The sequence below is a fragment of the Lagopus leucura genome, unplaced genomic scaffold, assembly GCF_019238085.1.
Source record: "Lagopus leucura isolate 7727_CA_CO unplaced genomic scaffold, USGS_WTPT01 Super-Scaffold_100157, whole genome shotgun sequence".
Lineage (NCBI taxonomy): Eukaryota > Metazoa > Chordata > Aves > Galliformes > Phasianidae > Lagopus > Lagopus leucura.
The window spans coordinates 17,839,654-17,862,507 of NW_024962334.1; the positions used below are offsets into that span (position 1 = coordinate 17,839,654).

At 42.0% G+C, this 22,854-nt stretch overlaps 2 protein-coding genes across 2 annotated transcripts in view; both read right to left on the bottom strand.

Moving 5' to 3' along the window:
- Positions 1 to 7,208: 7,208 nt before the first annotated feature.
- Positions 7,209 to 7,778, bottom strand: PRR15 (proline rich 15). Its single transcript, XM_042888080.1, has 2 exons — positions 7,711 to 7,778; positions 7,209 to 7,554 (listed from the first exon to the last, which is right to left on the bottom strand). The coding sequence occupies exon 2, from the start codon at positions 7,536 to 7,538 to the stop codon at positions 7,209 to 7,211; it is 330 nt and encodes a 109-aa protein (XP_042744014.1). The 5' UTR covers positions 7,539 to 7,554; positions 7,711 to 7,778.
- A 7,009-nt stretch (positions 7,779 to 14,787) lies between these two features.
- Positions 14,788 to 22,854, bottom strand: part of CHN2 (chimerin 2) — a 159,134-nt gene continuing 151,067 nt past the window's right edge. Inside the window, exons 11-13 of the mRNA XM_042888856.1 lie at positions 20,383 to 20,520; positions 18,882 to 18,987; positions 14,788 to 16,680 (exon numbers count right to left, since the gene is read on the bottom strand). Coding sequence (XP_042744790.1) covers positions 16,509 to 16,680; positions 18,882 to 18,987; positions 20,383 to 20,520 — 416 coding nt within the window. The 3' untranslated portion in view covers positions 14,788 to 16,508. The remainder of the gene's footprint in view (positions 16,681 to 18,881; positions 18,988 to 20,382; positions 20,521 to 22,854) is intronic.

Below are 22,854 nucleotides of genomic sequence, written 5' to 3' on the forward strand. Positions count from 1 at the left end.
GCAGTGGCTCTTCAGACATTGCTACATCCCCCAAGCCAGACTAGAAGTTCAACATGGTCAAAATACTTCCCATGCACAATAGCTTATGTTGATTTGCACAGGCTCATGCCAAAATGCAAATCCTTCATGCATGCAGGTGGCATTTTGCAAGCAGATATCAAAGGCTAAGCATCATGTGCATCCTGAAAACACCACATTTGCTAGTCCACACTGGGAATTCGTGTGCAAACATGCTTGGTCTCAAGAAGTTCCATATGTACCACTATTTTTAACCCTCCCCCAATAGCTAAAACTTCCTGGTATCACTTCTGGAAACTGCAATAGAGCATGCAAATGTCAGAAAGAAGCAGCAAAACAGTAACCTTTCCTTAGTCTTGAAAAAAAGCTGTTGGTGTTTGTGGCGACAGTTCAGTCCTACAAGTGAGTTAAAATCGTTTTGCTGTTTTCTGCTCTGGATTGGCAGCTTTGGAAAGGTGTCATATGACTGCTGCTTGACACGGGCATTTGTTGAAGCAAACATTAAAAAAAAAAAAAAAGAGCTTGAATAGCTCTTAATTAAATGTGTTTCTATTGTACTAGGTGAGGGTGTGCCCCGTCCTGGCTGGCAAAGCTCAACAGGGAAAGGCCAAAGCAGTAACCAACACCGAGCCACGGGGAGGGAGTGGGGGCTCGCACACCTCAGGACTTAAAACAATCCTCAACCTTTGGTCTTATTCTCAGTACACACAAAAAGAGAGAAAGAAGATTTCACTGGGGCTCATAAAGAAGCTGTTTAGAAGTAAAACTGATCTAGAGGAAAAGAACAAAGGAACAATGGCTCTGTTGAAATGTTATACTAGTCTGAACTGAAACCACTTCACTGAGATATTCTGTAAGGAATAATTTTGAGTCAAGACTAGAAAAGATCAAATAGCAGCTGGAAAGCAAGAATATGCCAGGGAGAAGGGGAGAAAGGAGCTATACAGCTACAGCAAAAACAGCTGAAAAGAAATAATAGAAAGTACTATTGTTGTTACACAGTCCTTTTGTGTTCTTAACTCTATTTGTTCATGTAAATATACCAGAAATTTACCATTTAAAATTCTTTGTCTTCATACAATTTTGATAGATTTGTGTGACTGTGCTCCTTTCTGTAAGAGGTTTCACAGAAGCACAGATCCAGGGGTACTGAGTCACTGGAGTGAGTGGAATTAGACACCTCAGTGCTTTTGTTGATGTTACCTTTTGGCCACACTAGAAATCTGCAGCTAGGTGATGGGAGATATGTCCCAGCACAACTACACTGGCTTGGATTCACAGCTTAGGGTATAACAAAATTATTTCTCTTACGTGTACAAGTGGGATGCCAAAGTCACAAGCGCAGCTACAATACTTTGAGACTTCTGCCTGTCTCTATGGATCCATGTTCTAAGCATGGTTTACAATGCTCAGCTTCAGCAGCTCTACTGGAGGTAGCCATGCAATGATGTGTAGTTAAAACCCCCACGTTTCTGAAGGTTCCTTTTAGGGACATAAAACTTCATTGCCTCTTTGAAACCCTTGTAACCACTCAATGCAGCTTGTTTTTTGTGGGCAGCCTAATTTCTGCTCCCTGACAAGATGCTTTATTCAATTAATGTATAGATTCAAGAACCTTACTTAAGCTCTATTTCGTGAATTTTCTATCCTTAAGTTAGGAATGATGAATGTTTATTTTGGGGACATGATATGCCTTCCATGGTGAGCTTACAATTGCAAAGTATTGTTATTGAGTTGAGGTTTAGGTAAAGAAGGGTCACAGGAATGTCTGCAGACTGAGGACATGTCCAGACAAATTTCTATTCTAGGACAACAACAAAAAAGAAAATCAATAAAACCTACTAGAGAATTAACACATGATATATAAGATTAGTCATTAAAAAGATAACTGTATGGTAAATTACTACAGCAAGAAAATAGAAACATGATGAACTAAGGAAGAACAACTGTCCATAATGTACTTCATGTGCTGCAAGTGATCACTTAAAATGTGTGTGACCTTAGCTTTCCAGAGGTTACATGATTTCAGCCACAGACAACAATATTCTGCTATTCTAACGTGACTCCTCACTTTCTTTCTGTTTTCCATTCCAGATGCAATTCAGCAGATGTTAATTAGCAGCTGTGATAACTAGTATATTACCCAGAGGCGTTTTCCTCCATATCGCTAACTGGTTGAAAACGGAGCCAGCAACAAACTGTAGCTTTCTGGCCTTGAAGGAAGAGTTAAACTGTCTTAAAAAGTGTGGTGTAGTGTCTAGGGGTTGGTTTGTCTCCTTAAGAGAGTGCCAGTGCAAAATGCTGTCCTTCTGTATGCTGTACTTGTGCTGATCGCATGGTCTACTTCTCCAGCTGCTTTTGGGGCAAGCAAGGAGATTGTTATAGTGCTTTTATGCCAAGAAAAGATTCCCAAAATAGAGGAGCCAGAAAATACAGCTCATGTAGGTGTTTTCGTCCTTCATATTGCACAGGTCTGAGCTACAGCATTTCAAGGAAGCAGCTTTGGAAGGACCGCTCTTTTAAGGTTATGCCATGTTGCTAGCCCGGAGCCCAAGGCAGTTCAACAGGACAGGTAAACCAACTGATTTTTGGAAAGCTCTATCACTGAAAGCACAGGACAAGATAAATTCAACCAAAGATGTGCACACTATGTTTCTCAGGCAGTGGTGTTTCCATAATCAAGATTAAGGCTCAATTTTGCTCCACATCACAAAAATGAGTGGGAAGGCTCCCAGAAGCAAGTGCAGAAGTAGATTTGCCCTATATTTTCTTTTTCCCTCAGCCACTGCTGCCCACTCTTCTGTCACTGAGCAGCACTTGCGAGCTCAGTGGAGGTTATCTGTCCTAACATTTGCAAACTGAGGACAAAACAAAAATCTGGGAAGCAAAATTCACTGATGCCAGCAGGGCAAAAAGAATGTAAGCTACTGAAGTACAAGGGAGCACAGTAACACTGATTTTTCATTTCTACTGACATACGTAGGTGTGGTTCTTATTTTCAGTAACAGAGGCAGAAAGAGCCACCACAAACAGCAGCTTTGCATGAGGAGACCTGAGGTGTGGCAAGGAGGTAGCAGAAGTTTCCTGGCATTGAGAATCAAGCCAACTCCAACCCTTCCAAAACAATCCATAGCCTGCTAACTAATACTCTGTTATTATTATTTATAATAATAAACTCTGTTATTATTATATATATTATTATTATCTATTATTAATACTCTGCTAATTCCAAAATATTCTAACTCATTTTCAGTCATATGAAATATGACGTTTTGCTCTGATGAGGATTATACATGGGACTACATTTTTCATTTAAAAACATCCCTTGGAACTTTTTTGAAAAGAGATTCTCTATCCTCAAAACACGTTATTTGATATTATATTGCTTTGTCTAGATCTTAAGCTGCAACTGCTAATCAATATGCTTTACATGAAGACTACATCTGAATATTGTTTCTTGGAGCTATTTGTGAATTTCACGTGTCTTTCAAGTTACAAGATAAGCTACTTCTGTGGTATATAAAGTAGAGCAAGTTTATCCCTTCTGTTTTATTCTGAAATGAAAAATCACAGCCAGCAGGTCTCCCCTCCTATTTACAATAATTAGTGATGAAGGGTAAAGGTTTGTTTTTCAAAATGGTGTAATTGTATGGTCTCAAATATCATTCTATAATCCACACTCTCTTACCCCAGTTTTGAAATGACATCCTAGAAAACACCAGGCCTGGGTTTCTTTGTTTAGACAGGATCCCCAAAGGCTACGAAATGAGCTTCCAGTTTGCACCTGCACTTGGAACAGCTTTTCATCCAATGAGATATCAGCTGTTTGAACGTGCTAAATTAAACACAGGCTTTAAAGTGTGATATCCAGATGTACTGCCTGAGCCAAGGCTACGAGCTCTGTCCTTCAGCTCTTAGCCCTCCTAAGAAATTATCTTGTCAACAGACAAGAGACTTTACTACATGTCAAATAAAAACTATCACTGTTTGCGCTACAGTGAAGACAAAATTTACATAAATAAATCTGTGAGTATCTCACACAGTCCCTTCTCCGTTCTTTCTGCTCAGTTCAGGCAACAGCATTACCTAAAAGCTGAGGTTTAGACTCCTGAGGCTTTCCAGCTAGTTATTCCAGCATTTGACCCAGTGTTTCCTATTTAGGATCTTTTTCTGCAGGTGCTGCAGCGGGCTTCCTGCTCCCTATAATCTTTGTTGAGTGCCAGACTGACCAGCCTACAATAGCAAATGAATCACCAGAAGCCACCCAGAGCTTTATTTTTGGCTTCAACAAGAGCAAGAATAAGTAGGCATACACTTTGCAAGTTTATTTGAAAAGTTCAAGCTATTTACTAAGCATTTAGTTTTGCCCATAACCTGCAACCCTTAGCAAATTGTGGAATAATTTCAAGAAAAGTGCACTACAGCTGTTGTAGCAGGAGTTCAACCTCATCTGCTTATTTATTTATTTTGTCAATAAGCTGTTTTTACTTTTAAAAACAAGCAGCAACTACTTCTGCAGTTGCCTCGTTTCCTAAACCTGCTATCTGATGCATTTTCTTTATAACAAGATGAGGAAAATACGTACACTAGGAATGCCAGATGAAGAAAACAAGTATACGAAGAATGCCAACAGCCTTTTAATAATTCACTGCATATAATTACACTATTGTTATAACTGAACAAGTATTCCAATACAAAAGAAAGTTCAATCTTTCTTTACTTCAAGGATTAAAAAAATAATTCAGATGCTTCATAAATTGTAGTGTTTTTCTTGTATCGGCTTAATTCATTTACAGACACATACATTGCTTAAATCTTCATCTGATGCTCAGGCTGAGAAAGAAGAGGATTATTTCTGCCATACAAGTTGGCCATGGCCAGTGGGGCTCCTCACGTTGAGCCAACCCAGGCCAGCGCTAACCTGAAGGCACTGCTGTGTGGCCATTGCACAGAGGGTGTGGAAAGTGAGACACGGCAGGCAGCCAGTTTTCTCATGGATCTAGTTTTTCAGTGGCTGCTATCAAATTCATTGAAGCAAGGATTTGACTGAGCAGGAAGATAGAGTTACTTCTCCTTCCCACAGCTCAAGGTCACGATTAAGATGGAGGATGGTTGCTATCAAGTCATTTTACATGTATTTGTGGACGTCATATTCTGACCAAATCTCCAGGCTGTAAGTACCAGTCATCAGGACTTCAGATATGACTAATATGTAGTCACATATTAACCTGCGTGCGTATCAAATCCTAGCAGCAACCATCTGAACATCATACCAGAGTTCTTCTGAGATTAAACCATCATTTGTAGATACCCTGTGCCCAAGGACTTTCAGCCAATGAACCTGCAAGTCAATTTCCAAAGAACAAACAGAGGTTCACTGCAGAAATAAGTAGCTTGGAATCAAAACACTATCTTTTCACAATAGTGTTGCTAAGTTATTTTTGTCATTGCTGTCTCCATTCCCAGTTTTAAACTTCATCTTTCTCAGATCCCTCCATACAAGATGGGGTTTGTTCCAGTCACTTCTCATTCATGGCTTTAAGTGCCTCTCAGCGAACAAGCTCTACATAAGAGCAGCATCTCCAAGGTGCAGCAGTGGTGGCTTCTAAGAGCTGCCCCATCCTCGCTCTGCAATGTCAGCATGTAGGCAAGAGTACACAGGGCAGTCCAAAAGCAATCAGTGCTTCGAAGCTTTACTAAACAAAAGGAAAAAGCACACTGGGTGGAAAGCAGACTCTTAAGAAAATACTTTAATGATGATACAGTCCCAGTGTCCTCAGATATAGGACACTGAAGGAGCTGAGCGAAGGATTGTTAACTAAGGCAGCAAGATTGTCTTAGTTTATTGCACAGGACCTTTCAAAGTTCATTACAGACCATTATGCAAGTGAAGCACAGGGCACCAGTCCTGTCTCTACTACATCATTTTGTTGATTGTCAGTGACAGGTTCAATCCATATTTTCAGAATTCATCTCTCTTTTTCCTTGCAGGTCACTTTTTATGTTGTCATCACCTTAAATAATTAGTTACAACAACAAAACAAAATCATAACTGCATCACACTTGACTATTAGGAGGTTATTTTTGGTCCCTGCACGATGTAATATCTTATATCACATTATAAAAAAAAAAAAAAAAGGCTAAAACCATTTCAATGATATCAAGTATATTGCAAATTCATTTAAAAATAAATAAGGCAGTTGCAGCTACATGATCTGCTGTTAAGAAATGTGTAATTGCTAAGTATTTTTAGCTGAGTTTGCTCTGTAAGGCACAATACCAGTGCGAGTCTGGTGGATGGTTTACTCTGGTCCAAAGCTCCTGGAGCTGCAGGGATGCATCTGCCCAGGGCAAAGCATGTCAACAAGAGGTCTCAGGAGCTCTGCACCTTGCCCCAGAAGCCTGGTACACAGTAAAAACTAAAGAATACTTCCAGTGGTTCCAAAGCCAATCACTGTGCTTAGAGTACCATGCAGCCCATGCTCTCAAGGGCTGGTCTCGTCTTCCGCATTTCTTTATCACAGCTTTGTTATGCCAGTTATCACCAATTATAAGAAAATGGTGCATTCTCTGAGTAGTAAATGTGAGTTGTTAGACAATAACTGGACTCTTGCTGTAACAGAGCTATGGGAGACTAACCTCTTGAATCACCTGCTTAGCGCTAAGAGCAGAAAACAATGCGCTCCTGCCTTTGCATATTTAAATGCGATGCCTGAGAGCACCCGAGCACCTGCGCCCCCAGCATCTAAACACAATCAGGGCTTGTTTCCCTGCACACCCACCACCAAGAGCAGTTCGGAGGCACTACTGGAAGATCCCTGGCCCTGAAATCGGATCCAAACGCGTCGTTCCCCCTTCCTTCAAAAGGCGGTGGTGCACCTTTGGCCGGGGGCTGCAGGCCAAGCGGGAAGCACTGGCTCGCAGACAGGGCCGGGGAAGGCACGGAGATCCCGGGACAGCACCTTTGTGCCAGTCCACCGCAGTTCAGGGCGGGGGGGTGTCCATCGGTATCATCGTTAAGGCAATCACGTCGTCCCTCGATTGGATGCGTCGCTCCTCATCACGCACGCAGTCCCATAGGCCTCCGCTCGCCGCTGGCCGCGCGCCGCGTACGGGGCTGCCCCGAGGCTGTGCCCCCCGCGCGGGGGCGAGGAGCGAGGCCAGCCTCCGGGGCTGCTTTCCCCCCGGGGCTACTCGCCCTTGGGGGCGGCGCGCCCGGGCTCTGCTCCGTCGAAGACCTCGGAGCCGTCGGCCAGCAGCGAGGCGCGCACCTTCCGCCGCTCCTTGAAGCGGCCCGAGTGCGAGACGCGAAGGCTCCGTCGGGCTGCTCCGCCCGCTCCCGGGGGCTCCCCGTTGCCCAGCGCGGGGGGCGGCTCCTCCGGGGAGCCGGGTGGCTCGGCGGGGGGAGGCGGGGCGGCCGCGGCTTCTTTGTGCTTCTTCTTGCCGGTCAGCGACTTCCACCAGTGACCCCCCGAGCTGCTGCCCTTCACGGTGGCGGTGGCCGCGGCGCTGTCCGCCATCGCGACGCGGGGGCTTCTGCGGGAGAGAAGAGCGGCCGTCAGAGCGGGAGGGCTGAGGGCGAACGGACAGCGAGCGCCGAGCCGAGCGCAGGTGGGCAGGGGACCGACAGCGGGGAGGCGGAGCGGAGCGATGCCTCGGAGGGGCTCTCCCTCCCACCCTCCACCCACTGACCTGAGGAACGCTCTTCTCTCGCCGCTACGCGTCCATAGCCGGTGAGCCGGGAGCTACGGCGGTGCGGCTCGTCCCGGAGGTGGGCGGGCGGGCGGCAGGTGTGGGCGGGGCGGCGGCCCCGGGAGGTGGCGGGAACCGCGCACCTGCCTAGAGCTCCGGCCCGGCCAGGGCTGCCGCGGGGGTCTTCGGCTGCTGGGCTAGAGGGGCGCAGTTGTCCCGCCGTGCAGAGGGTGGGCGACTCACCGCTTTGGGAAGGGGTTGGTGGCGCAGCTGAAGCGAAAGGAGAGGGCTCTGCGGAGCGGCTCTCGGGTAAGGCAGCACCGCAAGTGTGTAATGAAATACGGGGCTGCAGGTGCGGTGTTGGCGGGCTGAGGCTGTAACACGTCCAGAGGAACCCGGTGTGCATTTTGTTTGTGCACGTGATGGCTGTGTGCAGATGAGCGCTTTGTAAGCTTGTCTTTAGTTGGGCATCTTTAAAAAGTGAGTGCAGTAGCTGTAATGCTGAGAAAAGAAAAGCAGTGCAATGTGGTATTTATGCTTATTACATTTATGTGGGACTTTGAATTGTTATGTGATGCTGGCCACAGAAATATAGAATAGAATTCATTAAAGTTGGAAAAGACCACTCAGAACATCAAGTCTGGCCATCCCCACTGTGCCACTGACCATGTCCCTCAGTGCTGCACCTGCACAGCTCTTGAACGCCTCCAGGGGTGGTGAATTCACCCTGGCAGCCTGTGCCACCGCATCACCGCTTCTTCTGAGAAGAAGTTTTCCTAATATCCAACCTGAACCTCCTCTGATGCAACTTGAGGCCATTCCCTCTTGTCCTGTCGCTGTTACCTGGGAGAAGAGCCTGACCCCCACCTCACCTGAGCTTCCTTTCAGGCAGTTGTAGAGAGTGATGCAGTCTCCCCTGAGCCTCCCCTTCTGCAGACTAAACAATCCCAGTTCCCTCAACTGCTTCTCATAAGGCCTGTGCTCCAGATCCCTTATCAGCTTTGTTGTCCTTCTCTGGACACTTCCAGGGTCCAGGTCATTCTTGTAGTGTGGGGTCCAAAACTGAACACAGTGCCTTTTTTTTTTTTTAATTCAGTCAGAAAGGAGAAAAAAGATTTGTCATGTGTTAAACTCAGTGATTAGTCCTTTGGAGAATTACGACATGTAAAATTCATGTGATTCCTAACATCCCTCTGGTCTGCCACCCTCTCTGTTACTCACAGCTGTTTATGGAGCAGTTTGTGAAGCAGTGACCTTTCAGTCTTCTCTCCTCTGCAGCCCAACTTCTGCCACTGCCTGGCCTACAATGATGAGACATCGAGACTGGAGAATGCAAGTGATTGCACAAGGAGACAGGGTGGGCGCTTACACTGCTCTGTAAACTGCTCTCTTCAAATACAAAGGGCTTGGGACTGGGAAATGTGCATATACATACACACTTGAAAGCACTCTGTCATACAGAAAAATAAAAAAATCAGGAATAAACCAGTAACTTCTACCAAAAAATGAATTGCATCCTCACAAGTAAACAGCTCTCATTTTCTGAGATTCATAGCATCAGGGCATTGGGCTCAAATAACAGGATCCAGTTTCCTGCCATGAGTATGACCCATTGCTATGCTATGTGTTTGTATCTGTGGAGAAAGAACACAAGCCTTCCTCCTCTCCTTGTGTTTTTGAAAGTGTCAGGGGTAAGTGAAGGTTTGTGCAGTTATTAACCGTCCTTTTCACAAGTGTTACAGGTTGACATTTATAGTTTTCATCCTGGCTGTAGACTTATACAAAACATTGCTGGTATTACGTTTTTATTTTGATTACTATAGACCTGATCTCTCAGCTGACTTAACAAAAAAATCATCAGTTTTCTATGAACCTTGCAATGAAGGATATTTGTCCTTTTTGGCACACTATTGAAAGCAGGGTCTCCTGAAAGGGGACAAACCATTGGGAAAGCTTTGTAAGAGTTGGTGTGTATGGGTGCTTAGTGCCTGTAAGTTACTGCTACAGACAGCCAAAGTGCAGTTGAGATTGTCACTAAGATTATTGTTTATGCAAAAGCAGCCCTGACCGTGAAAAATGTTTGCTCTGCCCCTTACAGCACCGGTACTTGTTGCATTATTTCAGTATGCATATACTTATCAAACTGATATAAAAAGAAAGCAAAACAGTCGAACATTCTGTCAATACTTAGATTACAGTTTCGTATTATGACTGTGAGGTTAAATTCTGTTCTTTTTTGCAGGAAGGGAGGATAACAGCTAATGCGATTCTGTAGTCTCATCTAGGTTGTATGTGTAGGATTATAGCAGACACCACAGTATGTTGCTAAAGGAAACTGTAGGGCCTATTCTTCTATGCTGTAACATGCTCCTTTTGAGTATGATCGGACCATACTGATATCAGTATGTCAGCCTGCTAATTGTGGTTAATTATAACCAAGGTACAGGAAAAGACCACAAGAAGACATGGACATGCATGGTTTAGTGATCATGGTGTTGACAGGTCTACTAGTTGGACTAGATGATCTTCGAGGTCTTTTCCAACCTTTGTGATTCTGTGATAAAAATTGGCTCCCATCTACATCAGGATGTCTGCTCTGAAGAAGTCAGCAAAGTTGTCAGTTCTTTAAGCTTTAGATATCCAAGTGCTGGCAGCACTTTCAAACCTTCGTCTTTGCTATAACCACAGTGAAGGACTCCAGCTGTTTTGTAGCGGGGAACATTTTCCCTTCTAACACCAGGTTGCTGGTTAATACTGTGGAACTGCAGCATGTGTAAAAAATCAAGCATTTCACATCCAGTCTATGACTGTCTTGACCAAAAAACCCATAAGAGACGGAGAATAAGTTCGAAATTTGTGACCCCTGAATTGGTCTTAGTGCTAATGGTGACTCCCTTGTTTGATTTTCCCCTCGTGTCATTTAATATTCACTGCTCAGGCATGGTTTGGAGACTGTAAGAGGTAAAGGTTTCCTTCCTCTACACAGAACAGACAAAACAACATCAATTTGTCTCCCTCCACAGTCCTCCAGCTTTATTGCAAAAGGTTGTGTGCCCTCAACAGGACAGGACAGTGTACAACTACTCCTCATGCTGCAGTCTAGGACGTGCACTGAACAACCTCAGCTCAAGGACTGAATGTACCACTTTGATGGACTGCAACATGGTGCCTTTCAGGCACTAAATGACAATTTTTGTTTCAGTGTCTTTAGAAAAATTAAATACTTTCAGAGGCCACAGTGACACCTTGGGCCCTAAGGGGACCTCAGTTAAGTCCTGTGTAAAGTAGACAAGGAGTCTGTGCTGCTTGGCTTGGGAGAAGTCCTTAGCCCTGTTTTATTGAGTGACACAGATGTAGTCTTAAATTTCCTAATCTCACCTGGACAGTATCATTACATGAGCCCTGATGGTAGCTTTATGAAGGGAGCTAGACTTGTAGATGAACCAAGAACATAAGCTTGTGCTAATGCTAGTGATCTCCATCATTCAATGGAGAATTCAACTTCATGAATAAATTCAGCTCAGAGCACAACAGATTCTGAAACTTCATCCTAACAATTCCCATTTCTAAAACGAAGGCCCAAAGCTTCAGGAAAATAAACCATAAAGCACTAATGCCTACCAACGCAGTGTATTAATAGAGATGTTACTTCATATATATTGGCATTAACTCTGATTCTCAGGCTTCAGATTTCCTAAGTTTAACGTTATTTCCTTACTCAATTGTAACTGTTAGACTTGGGTCTACAACACTCTTGCTCTCTTCCCTCTTGTCCCCCAGTAGCTGTCTCTTACTGACATCAGCCCTGTTCCTAATACTGAGGGCTGTGCAGCATCCAGTAACAAAACAAATTCCTCAGTATCGGATTCCTAACCTAACCCTAACCTCAGCTCCTTGTTATAAATACCTATGTACCCTAGGCTTCCTTCTTATGTTCTTGGGCAGCAGCACATAGTAAATTGGACCTTTGTGCACATTGGTCATACACATGCCTGCCTGACAGTAGAACAGAAAATAAAGTATCTTCAAATACTGTCAGCAGCAATTAGCATTCTTCAGGATCCATAACTCCTAACCCTAAATTTAACCTTAGTCCTCATTCTAATCTTCTTATTAATATTGACAAATGGCTGATACTTCTGCGAAAAGGCACAACGCTGACTCCTTGTCAGGCCCAATGATCACACATGGAATGCAGCTTCCAGCATCCTGAGGTAAGCTTGGTTCACAACACTCCCATAAGTAACATAAACAGAACTCTGACATGTTCTTCACTTATAACTCCTTGCTTATTTCTGTTGCAGCTTATAAGGTACAGGCCCCAGTGGACACATTCTACCTAACTGTAGCCTTTACACCACCCTGCAGTAATTCAGGTCCTTCAGGCTGGATTATTTGAACTATGGATCCCAGCTTTAGTCATAGCATCAGCATAATTACAACCAGAAGACCATGCCTTCAGGGAATGAGTGTAAGGGATGGGCCTAGCAAGATCCACCGATGTCATAAATACTTAGGCCCTACAGCACTCAGCAATAACCACCATTTGTTAAGGTTTAGATTTCTGAATTTTAACCATGATCTTTGCTTTAATCAAGGAATTAATCTCTACTGGCTAAAGAATATAAGATATACAGATGCTTTTACTCTTCTTATCTCAATGAGATAAGAGTCTCTTCATTGCCTTTAGATAGTCTGGGAAGATAGAACAACATAATTTTGCTTGGAGGATCCAGTTAGATGGCATTCTTCTTGTGTAAGTGTGAATTACCTTCCTGTTCAGTTTTCATCGGTTCCTGGCTATTGGCAGTGGGGTCTGTCTGTTGGCATTCAAATCTTCTCCCTCCCTTTTCTGCAGACCTTGAGTCTGTACTTGTCAATAAGGAAATATGAAGGACAGGTTCTGTCCTGCTGGAGCTAAGCTGTGTGTGGGAGCAGCTGGGGGTCCCACTGCTGTGGCTGTGGGCTGTCTTCTGCTCAAGGTGTGATGGGAGATGGGGGAGCAGCAGTCAAGGTGGGCTCAGGCAGCGTCCTTTCTGCAGACATGTGAGCCCTGGTAGTGTTCTGTGCCAACAAGGTTAGGCAGCTCCCAGTGTCCTGCCTGTACAGACCTGCACTGTGTGTGTTAGAGCTTATCACAGAACGCATGATTTCTCCACGTGCTCTGTAAACTGCTTGCGGTACCTGTGCTCACTTTCACCTCTTTGGCAATGGGACTTTAAGATTTCTTTCAACCTAGCTGATTATTACCGCAGTCACCTCTCTGAGGGTTTTGCAAGATACTCACTCACAGATCTGTCCAAAATTTGGCAGTTACACACTGCTCAGGTCTCTCCTCAAGCAGCTCATATCAGAAGAGATCCCAAACTTGATATAGCCCTTCCCAGTGTCTTAGGTCAAGTGTCTACAGATCTGCCTCCTCATCTGTGTGTTTTCAGGCTACTGTGTGCACAAGAAACTGCAGTCTTACTTTTTGCTTAGAAATAAAATTAAATCGCCTGTTCTGTAGCTTAAACTGGCATCAGCATACAGAGCAGTGGAGTTGAGAGCAAAGCTGTTTCCTTTGTAACTTCACTTGTAAATTTTCCTATAGAAACTGTCTGTAGGCTCCTCATTTCTCTTTTTGCAAATTATTCCCCTGTAACTTTTGAATCTTTTGTCCAATTTCAGTGATACTAGACAGTGGGAGAGAGAAAAAATTAAGTTTCGTGATAACTGATGTCTGAATAGAAGAGCCCACATCAGAGCCCCAGACCCAGCATCTTGGCTAAAGAGACCCCTGGCAGCTCCCCATCCAGCCTTGCACTCAGTTTGGAGGGAGGCACAGCATGTGCTGCCTCTTGTCCAACATGGGATGGGCCAGCTGTGCAGCAGGGGACTCCAGGGATGGAGGTGAGGAAACCAACTGGTGTGGGCATAAGGGAAAGGCACAGCTCTGCAGTGTGTGGGACACAAGCTGTAAATATCAGACTGCACTGTTCTCATGAAACATTTCCTTAAGTTTTCCCCTGAGATTCAAAATATTTAAACCAGACAGCTTTGAGTCTCACAATGATTCTGCCACAAAGAAGAGACTTCAGCAGTTCCACAAAACTGGTGAAAGTGACTGCCTTATAAATCATTAACTCCAAGCAATGTTTTATTAGTACTGAGACATTTCTGCTGTATGGGAGGTGAGTCATCTCAATGTGATATGTGCAGCGACCCAGCTTTGTTGGGGTGCAGGACAGCTTGCACCCTGCCAGGAGATGGGGCTTGCTGACTGGCAGATGGCAGCCCTTGCAGCAGCCCACCAAAGTCCTTCTCAAGGACCTGGAGAAAAATGAGGTTCTGACACTGAGCTGTGCTCAGGCGGCTCGCCTGATTCCCAGGCCACGTAGCTGTGTTAGGTGAAGGGAGCCTACTATCTCCACAGCAAGCTCCTGAAGACACTTGGCCCATGTTAGCTGAGTAAACATGGACAGTTCATTGCTGTTTGAGGTGCAGAACTGTATTCAGCACTCAAGTGAATGTATGAGAAACTCCTGTCCCTCTAGAGATGCTATTGCTTGGGTATTTCTGAACATACTGCTTGAATCCTTAGGCTGGGACATGTGTTAACATTCAAAGACTACCAGTTTGCCAATGGTAGAGGGGAAGGAAGGAACAGAAACAGAACTGCCTGTTTTCCTGCAAAAATAAGAATAATGGCACTGTTTCTGCCTTTACAAAATAACACACTACTGAACAGGCTAGAAAAAATAAAGAAAATCATTGCTAGGCAAATGTCTGCATTCAAAGGAGTAGAAAACTGCTATGATGACATTGATTTTTGGAAAGCATTAAGATGGATTGAATTGGTATTTTTGATTCTATGCTTGCTGGAAGTTTTACACAGAAGTGCTTTGGAGTGACTGCAGTAAATCCTGGTGCACCGAGGCTTGGTTGCATGGGGTTCTAAGCACCCATCTGAAACTGCTTGTCGCAATTAAGCTCTTCTGCATTTTCCAAGTGTTTCCCAGCCATGCCAAGACAGTAGTTAGTAAGTGATTGATTTTTCATTTGGCAGTTTGCCATGTAGTCAGTGACAGACACCAGAACTCTTTAACACATTTAATGGGATTTTCCTTCCATTTACACTATCATAAATTACAAAGCATATTTCACTTCACAAAATAAAACCATTTCCAGATCATTTTTATGACAGTATTAAGTAGTACATAACCTACAACGAATAGTCCTGTACAAGTCAGGAGGATCTATAGAAGTATTGGGAACTCAGACTATTTAGCATTTGCTCTGCAATCTGGGTTAATCTATCTAGCCCTTAGTTATTTCTCTAGAAGACAACAAATTTACAATAATACCCTCCACTTTCCTTCATTATCATAGTTACATGTATTTTTTTTTTCAATTTGAATAGAAACATGTGCTCCCTGAAATAATTCAGGAAACTGAGTAACCCACCATATCATACAAACGATCAGGATGAGGGATTATTATATTTTCTTTTGTATTGAAAATTGAGTTTGGTAGTAAAGTATGCTGATTCTCTATACTTGCAGAAACATCTCATGCTGAGCAACAGTTTTAACATTAGGGATAAGTTGCAGTTAGACTATGAACTCTGTAGTCAATGTTTGTGAGGGGAGAAAAATATTAAAATTTGGTAATAATTAAAATTACCGACTTCCACATTTCCATATTCTTGTGTTTTTTTGTCCTCTTTTTAAAAAAACAAAGACAAACAACAAACCATCTGGAACACATTCAAGAGAAATATCCTACATTTTCAGGAGATTTACTGTACACTTATAAATACAGAAACATGACAAAACATAGCTTGATTTTTACAGAAAAACCAAATCCTTCATATTTAACGCAAAAAAGTGCTGACTTTTCAACAAGGCCAGAAAATATCCAGTGTCCCAGCATCACTTAACTTACATATTAATGAAATAATAATTTAAAAAATATCTGGCATGTGAAACTGATACCACCAGGACTTTTGAAAATTCTCAATATCATATTTAATATGGGATTAAAAAAAAACAAAACAAAAAAGAGAAAATACTGTGTGTTTTGAGAAATACAAAATGGTTAAAAGTGTACTACACAGTCTTGGAATGCTAGTGCCTAAATGCAAAGAAACCTAAGGAAAGTTGGAATACACACAAGAAAAAGAAGATTCTCCTTTAAAACATTTGCCATGAAAGAGGTATGTCAGGATAATACTGCATTCGTGGTAATTGTTTTCAATATATCATAGCAAAAATGCAGGAAAGAATTATGTGGAAAACAATCAATGCACCGCATTGATCTGTAGTTTGCTAAAATAAAATGCCATTCTTTCAGCTAGATAAAGTAAAAATATCTTTATAATATAGGTTTTGTTTCACAATTGACATATATAATTATGTCTTATGGAGAGGGAAATGTATAGCTGTATACAAATAACGCTGATTAAGTACCTTTTTGCTTCTCTAGCCATATTAAAATACGTTTTGTGTTTCTTAATAAGTTAACAATAAAATTGCTTGCAGCTTCTCAAAACAAATATACACCCGAGGCAAGGCAAAAGATACAAGGTGAGAGGATTTTTTCTGACCTTTTTTTCCCCCTTCTACAAAGAGGCATATGTCTATGAGACACAGGCTTTCCCTAAACATTTTGGCATCCATCTGCAGCTTTGCAGAAATTGAAGTGCAGCCAAGGAAGTTCTCCTTTATTGAAAAAAAAAAAAAAATTAAAGAAATGTTGTTTTCCCTTCAAACTAATCATTTTAAAACAAGTGGTTTTGAAGATGTGCCCATATTTGTCTAAAAGAGAACATCTTCATTTTCTATTAAAATTTGCACAATTAGCTTCTGGTACCGCATGTCATTCAGAGTAGCCAAGGTACTGTCCTCTGGAGGTCTCATTAAAGTAGGCCCAAACACTATTCCCAGGTTTTCAGCATTCATAAAATTCTCCTTTTCATGCAAAGTAACCCTAAAATAGAAAAGAAAAGTAAGTAGCTGTTTACTTCCCTGAAGAAAAATACATATTGCATCTTAAACTTCAGCTGTGCCTCACACCAAGCATTGCCCAATAACGGTATTTTTACCATATTATGAGAGTTTTCACTCAATATAGTACCAATTTCCACAGTAACTATTTCCATTGCAAGTACGATGCAATTATGGTTGGGCTGTGTATTTCAGAGCCTTTAAAAACTCCTCCTGCAACTCTTCAGCGATTATTCCATTATTATATCCTTTAAGGTATAAGAATTAGTGGAAACTGCTTTTTTGAGAAGCGTAATCATGGTAGAAAATATCACACATGGAGCAGTTCCCCATTCTACAGTAATTACAGCTCTCTGTGTCTTGCTAGGTGTGTGTCATGCTGAGTATGGTCAGCACTTGGGGCCATCCCTGGACATAGTAATTCCCAACTGGATTGCAGCTGGGCAGTGGATGCCTCCCGGGGAGCACAGAGGCTGAATCTAGAAGAGACATTCTGGCCTTCATATTCACAGGGTCCGTACATGATCAGGTTTTCTGTCTACCACCATCCCTCTGCAGAGAGTGACTATCACTGAAAAACACAGTTTCTCTGTTTTCAGATCAGAAATCCACTAGTGTCCCTACTCACAGATGCATCACCACATTCTAACAAATGGGTTAGCTGAGCTTTGCAAGGAGAAAAGGCAAACCAAGCCTGCTTAGCCCCAGACACTGTGCAAGCCCAACACCACTTTCTACCTGTGCCTGTGTGCAACAGGAATGTTGAACAGCTGTGCTATAACACATACACCTCACTATACATCTCACTAGCACCCCCGTGCAGTTGTATGGAGCTTGTTCCCAGCAAGGCCTGGGATGAGCACAGAGGAGATTCAGTTGCACAGCTTCAATGTGGATGGAGCTATATGTGTTTCACCACAGGGGGGACTGCTCATTCTACTCTATTTCCTCCAATTCTAAGTAAAATGTTACCAGAAAGAATATTCCAATTCGATTGAAGATAGCAATTAATTAATTGGCTGACAAACTCATTTTTCATTACTGACATGGCCTTCTTAAAAGCTGGCGTGGTTCATCCTGAACCATGTTCATCCTGAACCACCATCCAGGCAAATGTGCTACAGGGATGGCTGTTTACACATCTCATCTCTGCAGAGTCCCCAGGAGATCCTGCATGCCCAGGTAATGTCTCATCAAAAGAAAAAATTACTCCGTGTAATGACCTGAGCCAACGAAGAAAAGTCTCTGCATAATGGGAACCTGATTAAACATGAAATGCACTTCACACAAGCTCTCTGATGTGATTTTACCTCAGTTGAGGTCTTTTCACTTTGGTATTAAAATAGTGCAGAATATGCAGATGAAAATCAGAAAATTCTCCAAAGGCAAATAGTTTTACTTCTCCCTTATCCCCTTTTCTGTCATGTCCAAGTAGCATCACTGGCTTTAACCAGAGAAGAGTGTTATATATTTTTAAATATATGCAGGCAATATATTCTTAAAGTGAGGCCTGCTTTGAGATGATTGTGTCAGTCTCTACTCAGCTTCAGCTTTTAAGCACTTGCAAACAAGACTTTCTGAGGCATGCAAATGCCCAAAGTAGCTAAGTGGTTTTGCTTGAAATTAGTGAGAGTGAGGCATCTTGTCCCTTTGTGTTTTAAAACGAAGGAGATAGGAAATACTTGGAGAGAGCCCATAACTGATTCTACTAGAAGTATAAAATAGGCCCCACTTGATTCGTGGCTTAAAGATGAAGAGAGCAATCAGTGAGAGCCAGCTCCTTCCTTTTAGAGCTGTATTACCAGAGGACAGAGACAGAGTGGGAGGTAAGGGGAGGCAAAAGGAAACCGTGATCAAATCACTTGCCACAGAACATCTAACACTTCTCTAAAGTATCTACCATTCTGGTATTTTTTCAGATATAATCTGCCTCAGAGAAATGTGTCAAATCTGAATTAACTCTTCAAAGGCTTGCAATGATTTGCCAGCAGAAGGATCTACACTATATATATACGTAGTTTACAGGCATTTGTGCAAACGTAGCTTGTCTGTTTGTTTGTAATGTTGCTGCTGTAGTGGTAGTGCTGATATGGAAGCTTTATTGATATTTTCTGTAATACTGGTCTTTCAATGCAGAAAAGTGTTATGCTTTTCAAGAATTATCCTGCATGCCAATTAACTCACTTTTTGAGATGAATCATTAGGTATCTAAGTGTCTCATAGTGAGCAGCAGGGAGTAACATCAACACTTCATGTATTGCTTCTAGTCGTTCATCAGGATTGGAGATTTCTGTAAAACACCAAATAGATTAATGTTAATAGAGCCTTTCATTTGTAAACAGCGGTAATTCAGGAAGCTAAGTTGTCATTATGGAGTCCTTCACAAGCCACTGATTGTGCTTGCAGGGATAAATACCAAACTCATGAACAGGGAGCACAGAAGTAACTTCTCAAAAGAATGGCTTTACAAAGAAATCAGCAACAGAAACCACCCCATAGTCATAAAATTATAGAATCATAGAATGGCCTGCATTGAAAAGGACCATAATGATCATCTAGTTTCAACCCCCCTGCTATGTGCACCAGACCAGGCTGCCCAGAGCCACATCCAGCCTGGCATTGAATGCCTCCAAGGATGGGGCATCCTCAACCTCCTTGGGTAACCTGTTCCAGTGTGACATTACCTTCTCTACAGACTGTAGCTCTAGTTACAGTAGTAGGTACAGTACCTGAGCTTCATTAAATTCTTCATAATACACTGTCTGGAAATGATTTTTAATAAAATCTCGCATAAGGTTCCTTCAAAATTATCCATCCAAAACAGATGGGAATGTGGACATGTGCTTCAGACACTGTTCTTGAGTATACTGGACTGTGCTGAAGTTTAGGTAGAGAGACTGAAGTGACATGGAATTACACAAACAAGGTGAGACTGCTGAGCGTATTTAAATACGTTGGAATAAGTGATGCGAGAATGTCAGTGCTTGCTTAAGACTGGCAGTCCTAAAAATCTGATTGGTTTTTACATGTATTTTACATGAAAAATATGAAGTGAGTCAGATTTGTATCTGTTGCATGACTTTTCATAAAAATGGTATCAGGAACATGATATTTTAGAAAATTAAGAATCTTTATGCCCTGCTTTTAAAAGATTACTGTATTTCACAATAGGAACTGCTTCATCTGAGTATGTGATTTATGAGTTATAAAATAATTTTAAGTATAAAATAATTATAAAATAATTTCTCTGCCTAAGGTGAAAGAGAAGAGCACAAAAGCTGCCTCTGGCTACAAGGGCAGTGCAAGTTTGGGTGACCAGAAGGTGAACCCAGCATGGTGACACAGACCTCTTGCGTATAGATATATTGCCATTTCAAAATCACTAAAGATACTTTTTAAAGAAGAAAATGTGCTACTTCTTAGGTACCACAGATCTCTACATTCTTTGCTAAGCAGTATTTTTATACTCTACATTTATTGTGGTTGTTTTTTTTTTTTTTGTTGTTGTTGTTTTTTTACTTGCATGATGTTCCTTTTACAATAACAATCAAGCAAAACTTCCATTTAAGAGTAATATATGGCTGAGAAATGCACATTTCCAATTTGTTGTCTGTCTTTACTGTGAACAGTGCTATGGATGGGAAACATAATTGAAGAACAGTACAAATTACTGTGCAATACTTACTTGCTGCCTCTATGAACTTGGAATAGGTGTCATAGGTGATCACAGGAATTGGTAAGTCTCTGAAATACAGCTTCAGTGCTCCAGCAATAATGTTTATGTCTGGATAAATACTGGCAGAAATATCAGCCTTGTCACCATCTGGAAGAGAAAGAAGAAATCTTTTTGGAAAACAGTCTAATTCTGACTGAAGCAAGGCAGGACTTAATTCAGATTTACTGTGCCCAACCTGACAAGAAAAAACAACCTGAAAGCATTTGGAAGGCTTAAATGAGAATATATTGCTACCAACTTTACAGTGGATGAATGAGGAATGGCTGTTTCCATATCACTTAGTAAATAATGCATTAGCTGACATCTTTTGGTGAGGCTGGTGATTGCATGAACAGTGTCTGCAGTGTGTCATCTCGCATGGGATGTTTAATGTTGGATGAAAAAGTCATGTTAATAATGTATTTGTTGAATTTGGCCAATTTATTAAATGTCAAAACTAAGCTGTGAGCAGCTTGTCTTGATGTTGTATTTTGTAACCACAGATCAATACCCAGGAGTAGAGCCCCCTACTTTTATTTGCATTTAGGGAAACAGAGGTGTATAAAAATAGCATAAATTTGCAACATCCCCCAGGAGACAAGCAGCAAAAATCAGAGCACACAGCCAAATCTTTTGAGTCCTGTACCAATCTATCTATGCTGATTAGCTAGTCAGAAAGCCTTCTTATTTTCCAGATGCCTTCTAATGTCTTCATATCTGAATTATTTATTTGTTGCAAAGATTTGAATTTAAAAAGACATGCTATGGCATTTAGCTACACAATTTATTCCCAAATGTGGATTGCAATTTGTTAAATGAATATGGATAGTTGTAATGGATGAACAGCTAAATTGTTGAATTATGCAACCCTAATGACATACTTTTTTTCCTTTTTTTTTTTTTCCCTCTATATATTTTAACACAGTTGTTCAAAATTCCAACTTCCAAAATTTTTAACGTGTGAGTTTAAAATTTCCATTGCTGCAGGTCAGCCCGTGCCCACTACATGGCTTGCAATGAGTGAAATTACAAGTAATACCAGCAAAGCTAAGTGGTTATTATTTCCCAGTTCAAATGTCCATGTCTGTTCTGTACTACCTAGCACTTTAAACTCCTGAGCAATGTGGGTATCTTCCCTCCCTGGAGGAGATGTGCCTATTTCACTTGCTGGGCCTGGCAGCAGAGGGACAGGATAGGGCAGCAGTCAAACAGATGTCTGGATTTAATACCCAACTTCACTTTGGGCTTCTCTGAGATCAGTTAAACCTTTGAGCTCTTTAAAGTGAGGATAACAGCACTTCACTTGCCAGAGGCAGTGAAAATAAAGCCAGCAGCAACTTGGGACTACCTGATGACTGTGGCCATGCAAGATTGTGCTTGCTGCAGTAGTGGAAGGGAGTCTGCTTGTGTCTGCCAGGAGGTGCAAAGCACAAGCTCAGACTGTTACCACTGAGGGGTTGACGCACTGTAAATCCATTGCCTTGCTTGTCTCACAATTGCTGGTGCTTGTAGACATGCACTGATGTAGACAGATGAGGTGCTATGTTTGATGCACTGCTTCTAAGATGGTGATAAAGGCTTTCACGGCCGAGTAAAACAGTTTATATTGATTGTAGATGTTTTATACAAACCTATGGCATTAATCTTTAAGGCATACGTCCTGTCCAATGTATGCACATAATTCTCATTAAGACTAACAGCCCTACATGTTCTCATCAAGAGGAGATTATACGCTTAAGTGTTTAAAACAAGCAGCCTTTCTTGATGCAGCTGAGCAGTCTGAATACATCCATCAGCACTTAATTTAATACAGCATCAATAACCCCTCGGAGAATGTTTACACTGCCCCAATCTTTTGTTTAATCCACACGTTCCAGGCCCAGTAGCATTAGTTCTATGAAGTGTTGTGTGGAGAGCTCTATTTAATTGATGGACACTGAGCGCTCAAAATGCTGCACTGAAAACAGATACTTTCAAGGAGACAGCAGCTGCATCTGGACAGATATAGCAAAGCAGAAGGTTGCATCTATTATCCAGGTCACTGGTACACTAAATAGAAGTGTTATTTATTTAATGCTTTTGCACAGCAGCCCAGCAAACTTCCTTAAAGGGGCACTTCGGCTTGAGGTACTTCAAACTGCAGTGTACTTCAAACACACCTCTGTCCATTTACTGTAGGAGAAAGGCATTAATTCCCAAGTAAAACATTTCTCTCTTCAGAGACAAAAATACATCCATTGAAAACACACTGAAGATTTTGTTTTGAGATTTTTGTTAATAATAATAATATGTCTGTCACAAAATACCTCTACTTCTGCAGTGGTTATTTAGGGGAAGGTGGAATTTTTCTTTTCCTTCAGTAGACTCTGGATTCTTTCTTTTCCTTTCATTTTCAGTCATGGAAGACCTTTTGTTAGGCTACACTTTTATCCTCACCTAATT